Here is an 8,872-nt window from a genome sequence, read left to right as displayed (position 1 = left end):
TTTTCTCCTTTTGTGTTGCTGTTCAGTTAATAGAAAAATCTGCAGCAAGGCAAAGAGTTTTCTAAAGTTTTCGCACAACTTGGACCCCCTTGGACTCCCTCCATTGTAGTTGCTGCCCTGTTCTTTTCCTTTCTTTTTTTTCTTTTCCTTCATTTTTCCAAGAGTTTTCTTTTTCTTGTTTTCTATCGCAGTTTTCCTTTCTCCAGTGCACTGCAGAGTGTATTTCATAATTTAGCCGAAGCTTGTCGTTGCACACAATTTTTGAGTTAAGTTAAGTTGATTTTCCTTTTCTACGTTTTTTGTTTGTGTTTTTTCTTTCTTTCTTTCTTTTTTTGGTTATTTTGTCCATTCTTCTCGCTTTCTCACATTTTCCCATTTTTCCATATTGTGTTGCGTTGTGCACTGTGCACTGTTGTTTGTGTTTGGCGCAGCGTGAAATTGAATTAGGTCAATGCGTTAAGTAAAAGTGCCAAACTACAAAAGGGAAATACAACAGGGCAATAAATGAGAAATATTCTTTTGTTGTACATTGTGTTCACTCTTTGCCGTAATAGTCACCAATGCCACAGTGTTCCTGCCCTTTTCTTTCCTCTTCCTGGACATGAGATTTCTCATGAAATAAACACAAACTCAAGTGGGTAGAATACTATTTCAAGAACATTTTGAATTGAAAAATACAAAAACTTGGCATGTTTGGTATCTTTATCGTTTGCTTGGCCAAAAATGATTAATGCGCAATTATTTGCAGACGCTCAAAATAAATTTTCCCAATTACAATTAATGGAACAATGGCTAAAGAATAATTGAGCTGGCGGGGTGAAGAAGGGGCTAAGTGGCATGGCAACTCAATCTCTTGTTGGCTGGGCAGCCAACTAAATGTAATTGAAAATTATGATACGCACACATACACACACACACACGCACACACAAACAGAGAGTGAGAGAAGAAACATTTTGATTTATTTTATGATTGCCCTGAAATGCAGGCAACACTTTTTGCTTGAATTGGCTTCGACAATTGATACAGGTAAATAAATACATTTATAGGTATGTATGTATGTATGTCGATGTATGTATGCATGCATATACACAAAAGTCTGGTTGTCGTTGACTACGAGACAATGGAACAATAACTTATATAAATGTACTTTTAATTATATCTTGAGAGCCTTAACATTGCCCATTCGATGGCAACGGTGGCGAAAGTTCTGTCAATCAAAGTCCTGTGTCCTGACTCCAACTCAGTCTGGAATACAACAAGAACAAAAAACCCAACCAGTACCAGTACCAGTACAAAAAATGAACAAAAGTTTCGTGTTGAAAATGGACGCATAACTAAAAGTAAATTTACCTAGTAAGCGAAACGAAATTGTTGCAAAAATATTTGAACTGCATAAGCGAGAGAAATGTGTGTGAGTTTCTGTGTGTGTACATCATACATACATATATATATGGAGGAGTAGCAGCTGCCATGCCATGCCATGCCATACATACATACATACATATGTACATATATGTATGTATGTTGCTTCCTGTTTTCAGACCCTAGCACTGCTACTGCTTACCTTTTTCCGTTTTTTTTTTCTTCTCTGATGTGTGTGCGTTTGATTTTATGACTGTCAACTGATGGCGCATGTTTGTCATGACAACAACAACAGCAGCAGCAATATAAGGTAAAGTCATCTCACCGACTTAGTCATACCATGTACCAAGTACAACAACAACAAACCAAATTATATGAGTAAGCCTCTGATATCACAATACATTTGGAATAGTTGCCAGATTAGAAAATTTGAGTCTCTTTTTAAGAATATAATAAACTTTTATTGATTTTGTCGAATTTAATATATCATTTCTTTTTCTACATGCATGGTAATTATAAAGGAATAAAAGAAAATGTCTATTTGCTGCTATTTTGGCTTCCTGCCACTTCGATATACCTACATATTTATAATATACATACATACATACATATATGTATATCAAAGCATCATAAATGCTGCCATAGTTGCAACCAACTGTACGTGCAACTCCAACTCTCTGAGTTATGCCAACACACATGATGTTCCCCTTCTTGTTCTTCTTTTCTTTTCCGTTGCGTATGACGAATGAGTTTTCATTTCTAGGACTAGCCACGCAACTAGCTACTTGTCAATGGAGGCTTATCTTCTTTGTGTTGAGAATTTTTGAGTGCCCCTAGGCTAGAAACCATTCTCCAGCATGCCACATCTTTCTCTCATCGTTGGCATTGGCATACATACATACATACATACATACATACATATGTAAAGATGATGGATATAGTAGTCAAAGTTTTGCCCTCTTTTTCTTTTCCATCTGTGTGCATCATCAATCTACCAATATCAATTGTTGTTGGTGGTTGAGGGGAGGCAATACTCAAAGGATAACCCAATTTCAACCCAATGTCTTTTGTGGATTCCAGGCAATATTTCACATACTTACATATACATACACATATGCCCATTATACATATATGTAGGTACATTTATCCTGATTAATTTAACTATTTTAATTTATATTCATTTGTTATTATATTCTTGTATAATTATCCTTTGAAACTTTGTAAAATTTAGTTTTAGTTTAGTTTTTGTTTATATGTTTTATACAATTTTTTAATATTTTGGCAGTTAACTCATGGAAATTTGTTGAAAAATTGTTATTGACGAATGTTATGACAAATTTAGCCAAGCCTCCTTTATAAAAGTGATAAATTTTCGATATCAATACTTTGTATTTACTATACATCGTACACACATACATGCATATATATGTGTATGTATATGTATAGTCATGTATATCAATCGACCTCATTTGAAATTCATATCAATATATCGATGCATATTTAGTTTGATGCAATGCAAATATTTGGAAAATCAACTGCATCAAAATTTGTCATTGTTGTTTTTGACATTGTTGTTGTTGTTGTTGTTGTTATTGCAGCAGCAACCACAGCAGCAATAAAAGCATCCGATATGAAGCAGATAATTGAGAATTTGGATAAATAAATGGTTATAGATAGGCGATGGGCTAGATACATGGTTAAAGTTAGATAGTTGTTGTTGTTGTTATTCTTTCTTCTTTTTGTTGTGTAAGCAAGTAAGGGACCAAGACCCTTATATTGGATGGCATTTAATTTACACAAACCACTTGGTAATTAAAATGAAAAGTAAATTATAAAGCCAAGGCAAAGGGATAACCGGCATCTAGAGCAGCAGCACTTTTGGCTTACGGCTATCATTTTACCCGCATACACTTCCCTATAGAAATCTAGCCCAGGATCCCAGAACCGTATACTGACACAGTTTTTCGGCCGCATATGTGTGTGTGTTGGGTGTGAGTGTGGGTGTGGGTGTGAGTGTGGGTGTGAGTGTTGTTGGTTGTGGCAGTGGTGATGGTGGGGTTTGTGGGTTGTTTTTAAAAGCATTTGCTGCAAATGTATCTCGAACTTCGCACACTTGACTGCCATTCAATTTGCATAGGAAATTAGTTTGTTCGCTTTGAATTGAAGTTGGCCCCACTGGTGCAAACAAGGCCAAAAAGCTAAACAGAGAGCCAACAAGAGCCAGAGCCCGTGACTGACGTGTCACGATCATGATGATCAAGGGTATGGCTTGGAATCCTCTTTGATTGATCTCATTTACATTCCAACTATGGTCCAACGGATGATACTAAATTTTCAGTTTTTTCTCATTCTCCATTTGCCATGATCAACAATATGGCTAAGGGCCATCTCTAACACTTACTACAGCTGCTTTTGTGTGCACATTTATGCGTTTTGTTGCTGGTTTTGAAAGTGGCAAAAGTACCGTGAGGCTGCTGTGCGAGAGTCCTGCTGTGAGAGAGTCCTATGCCGAGCCAAAGGACGTAGGGGACTGCAAAGAAGCACAGCCAGTACCAGACCATACATTTGTATAGCACCACCACCACCACTAGAAACAGCAGCAGCAGCAACTGTGTAAGTGTTTGGGCATGTCAGTGAAGCAAACTTTTTGCATTTCTCTGTGTGTGTGTGTGAGTGTGTGTGTGTGCATTACATTCAAATGTTTTGATAATCGAGACGAGAGCAATAGGGAATAGGTGTGTGTGTGTTTGTGTGTGTGTGTGTGTATGTGTACCCTTGTGTGTTTGTATGGCAGACCATCATGGGAATGTATATAAGTTGGATAATAAGTAGATTAACCTGCCAATTGCCCAAGTTTATCGATAGTTTTCATCATCCACACGTCGGGGTCACCAAACACAATTTATGCCCAAATGTTTTCATATTCACAAGAAATTGATATCAAATTTAGGAATCAAAGTAGGCCTTGACTTCGATTTCGGCATACCAAAAACCCTACACATAACCAGCACGATATCAAGCATTCATAACAGCATAGACATTCGAAAAGGAACTACAACAAATACGGAGTCAATCTTAATATTTACAAAATAATTTTTAAAATTTATATTTTTTTTTTTTCGTATCCCAGGAAAACAGCTATGAACTTAGATTTTAATCCAGGGGAAGAACGACAACTTTTGGGTTGGCTAAATGGCTGCATGTGCTCTACCTACAAGAAAGTGGAAGAAATGAGGAATGGAGCCGCCTATTGCCAGCTGATGGACATGATGTTTCCCCAGGCGATGATTACTTTGCGTGATGTTTTCTTTTCAACCACATGCGCAAGTGAATGCCGCCATAATTACAGGATAGTGGTCAAGGCATTAGAGAAAGTGGGCTTGAAGAAACCGTTGCCAGTTCATGAACTGGTCCGTGGCAATCGCGCTGAAAATCTGCGAGTCCTCAGATGGTTCAAGGCCATCTATGATCTGAACTACAAGGGCCGTGAGTATAACGTCCTAAAGGAACGCAATGGCTGTCGCATGGGTTACATACACCCTGATGAAATCGAACCAGAGGACCAAATAATGTGGCAAGTGCCCGAAAGCAAAATCATTTCCATAACTGATGTGCTGCACGATTCTAAGTCCCTAACTAGGGCACAGAAGATTCAATTTTTCAAGGCCAAGTCGCAAAAGGCACGTGAGGAGAAGACTAAAATGCAAGAGACTCGGGATTATTATATCCGTAAACTGAAGCACGTTGAAGAGATTTGCGATAAATATAAATTGCCATCGCAGCACCGCGAACTAATGAATGCCATCAAAAAATCTCTTGTCGAGGTCGTGATGTCTTCAAGTCCTGTAGCTCCAAAGCAGTAACTACAATTTGTTGTGCGCAGCATTCAAGCTTTTCATCCGAAAAAATCTAAAAAAAAAAAAAAAAAAAATTTCTGTTAACCGTTAAAGCAATGAACATTCAATAAAACCTTTACTACTTTGTAGTTTTGGCAACCAAAAGACTTGATTTCGAGACATATTATCGCAGAGCTATTTCAAATCAAGGGAGAGTCTATCATAGAGTCATAGAATTCGTTAGTGTTTGGATGGGCATAGGGAATCAGATCAAATTGGCTACCCTTTCTCTACTTACTTCAATCATCTTTATATCCATTTAGGGGATATTACAAATTAAATCACATATGTATTTGTAATGCAGAGAAGGATCAGCATGAGAAGGCTCTGCAAGGGCATATAAAGATTCGGCATAGGCAAAGTTGGCTTCCTTGATTTTTATCAATTTTCACTTTAGAACAATCTTTTCAACAATATATGTTAACGTGAATGTGTGTGTGTGTGTGTGTGTGTGTGTATTAGTTTAAGGCTGAAACAAACAAGCAACTGAAAACAAAAAATTGTGGGTGGTCTTGCCATTTTGAAATTTATGCACAAGTTGCAGTTCGACTGACAAACAAGCCCATAAATCAATTCATCGACATGGTTGTTGAAGGAGGTGTGGTCGGGGAGGTGTGGTGGACGTTGGATGAGAAGAAAGGTGTGTTTTTTGGGGTAGCATGTGTGTGTGTGTGTGCCTAGCTGCAGGGTGCAATTATTGAGATTTGTGCATAACCACTAACAACAATAACTTGACAAAGTTTTGTTGTGAAACTCTCATGTCTGCGACACCATTTGGCCAGCAGGTGGCGCCACCAGTACCACAAACTAAAAGCGATTACATGGACTTTGTCATTGAGTTTGTCTAAAGTTGTAAGCACACAAAACACACACACACAAGCACTTTCCATAGACACTTGGACTAGAGTAAAGGACTTGGCAAATGTATTTAAAAAGGAGAAGAATGTCGTCTAAATTAGTTTAAAGTCACTTTGCCGAGAGAATAATATACATATGGCATGGCATTTCCTATCTATCTATAATGGAAATCAATTTGAACAAAAGTTTATAAAAACTATTTCCTTTACTTTCTTGTGGATCTAAGCTCGATGATTGTTGTTTGTTGTTTAGAGCATTTGCAATTCGGTTTTGGTTTTCGGACAACAAAACAATTTTAATTGCTTGTCTTTGGCCTGCTGGTTACCCGCCCCCACCCATCCCCCCGGCCAATACCACCACCATTCTTTATCCATCTATGTCGGACAATATAAACCTGAGGCTATTTGCAATTTGTTTTTGTGCGTATTTTGCTTTTCTTGCTTTTGCTTTTCCTTCTATGTACATTTTCCGTATTTTGTATTTTGTTGCTGCTGTGGCTCTGTTGTTTTGCTCTTTTTATTTGTTTCATAAAGTTTCATTATATTTTATTAAAATTTAATTGGCATGTTTGCATTGCCCGAAGATGTACGAACCCAATTTCAAACCGAAAATTGCTATTCATAGCCAATTGCCCACCCCTTGACCCCTCGACAGATAACAGGGTGGTGCTGGTGGTGCATTTCATTGCGACTTATGGTGACTGATGTGGCTCAAATCCTCCCACATGCCCTCCCATTTCCTTTCACAATATTTTTCTAGTTTCAAATCAATTTAACTGGGAAATCAATGTCAAAAACAAAAATCACAATCAATGCTTATGTATTGAAAATTTGCGTTCAGTTTATTTAGTTGTTGTTTGGATTCTGTATGGAAAACAGCTTCGAAAAGTGTAAATTTGTTTTTTATTTTAATTTTTAAACAAAAGTGTTTTATGTTGTTTATCGTTTATCCTGGCCAAATCGTGAAGTTCTCCACTCAAATGTATTTTCGTTAACAACGCGATGTGACAGTAACAAAAAGTTAAATAATTTGGTTTGAAGTTGCAAAATTACGAAAAGTGTAGAAGTTTCCTTTTATTAATTAACTAAAAAACGAAAATGTTAGACCAAATGTCAAAATTGTTAATAGTCTCAACCTGCGGAATGACTGGACTTATCTCAACAGCCGAGTGAAGTAAGGGCGATATGCAGCTAGAGCCGTTCAATAGGCTCTTCATCCATTGGATCAGTCCCGGACTGGACTTATCTCAACAGCCGAGTGAAGTAAGGGCGATATGCAGCTAGAGCCGTTCAATATGCTCTTCATCCATTGAATCAGTCCCGGAGTGGAGTTATCTCAACAGCCGAGTGAAGTAAGGGCGATATGCAGCTAGAGCCGTTCAATAGGCTCTTCATCCATTGAACCAGACCCGGAGTACGAATCATAGAGACGTAAACTGGCGCTTTCGCTGGCTGTGAACAGAAGAAGCAAGAGAAGAGACCTGGATTCAGAAGATCGCGCCGATTATCGATAAGCTCTTCCACCTCAGGCTGGAAGGATGTGTTGCTGGTCACACAAGGAGCTGCTTATGGCCAAAGACTGGACCAATTGCGGAACTATTTCTCAGATCAGCTGATCGAGCGGTTGCCATTCTCCCTCTCTCGTTTCAGTCTCTCTCGGTTGCCAGGCAATGGTTAATGAGTTGGCCTTTCTTGCACTCTTTTAAATGAAAATTTATGGTTGCCATCGTTATGCAATGGCGTCAATGCAAATTAGCCACCGCCGCTGCCGACGTCGTCACCTCCGCACGGACTGCTTGCACTTTGGCTGAACGTTACGTAAATCAGACGTAATTAAAACAGTCTGCAGGGAACGCATATACACATCTTTATACCCGGCAATGAAATGTCCTCCGGCTACTCCTTAGCCTTCTTATGACCTCCTCCAGCTGTCATTCTGCATTTGGCTTTACCTTTTCATTTCATCTCTTGCCTCTTTCGTTGCCTTTCCTTTTTCCTTGTGTGTGTGTGTGCGTGTGTGTGTGTGTGTGCTTTTTCGTTTCCTTGTTGCCTTGGCAGCGCAACGAAAATTCCCAGCTATAAATTACATTGTATTCAGGAATTTTTCCCAAAAGTCACAGGACCAAAGGCAAATCCAGCGGAGCAACGGAGGGTAATGTATGGCAAAGGAGTTGAGTTGAGTTGAGTTTGAGGCATTTAAAGGCAAAATTTATCATACACTTGCAAATGCAGTCAAAATTACACAAAAACTTGCATCTCTCCATATAAAGTAAGTATATGTATGTACACAGATGGAGCTGGTTGGGTTAGAGTATAGGCCAAGTGACATATGATTTCATATTTTCTATGTTAAGATAAGGCAAACTCAAAACCCAAGCCCAAACTCCAAAAACACACAACCAAAATTCCCGTCCGGCATTATGCCAAAAAAGAATGAGAAAAAAGAAAGGCCAAAAACGCGTTCATAAATTGCGCAATGAAAGCGGCCCGAGGGTCGTCGCCATCGCCTAGGTCCTGCATTCTTATCCTGTGAAGAGGCAACCAAGGTGAACTCTTGGCTGGGAATTTTTCTGCTGCTGATTTGATTTCCTTTTTTTTTTTTGTGTGTTGTATGCAGCTTGCCTACGTTATGAGAGATAACAAAAGAGACCGAGTTAAAGTTGAATACTGAATACTCTCAGTCGGAAAAGTTACCTTTTGTGTACCTCGTCCCTTGAAGGGTGTTCACCCATTGAGAGAATATTTGTTTCCCCTTT

General features: G+C 38.6%; 1 protein-coding gene across 1 annotated transcript; it reads left to right on the top strand.

The window, feature by feature from the left end:
* Nucleotides 1-4,593: 4,593 nt before the first annotated feature.
* On the top strand, nucleotides 4,594-5,226 carry LOC137584437 (microtubule-associated protein RP/EB family member 2-like). Its single transcript, XM_068299832.1, has one exon. It carries the CDS (start codon nucleotides 4,594-4,596, stop codon nucleotides 5,224-5,226), a length of 633 nt encoding a protein of 210 aa, XP_068155933.1.
* Nucleotides 5,227-8,872: the final 3,646 nt, after the last annotated feature.

The sequence above is a fragment of the Drosophila tropicalis genome, unplaced genomic scaffold (assembly GCF_018151085.1).
Source record: "Drosophila tropicalis isolate 14030-0801.00 unplaced genomic scaffold, ASM1815108v1 contig_158, whole genome shotgun sequence".
Taxonomy (NCBI): Eukaryota; Metazoa; Arthropoda; class Insecta; order Diptera; family Drosophilidae; genus Drosophila; species Drosophila tropicalis.
Note: the sequence above shows the minus strand (reverse complement) of the source record. Positions and strands in the feature narration are given on the sequence as shown.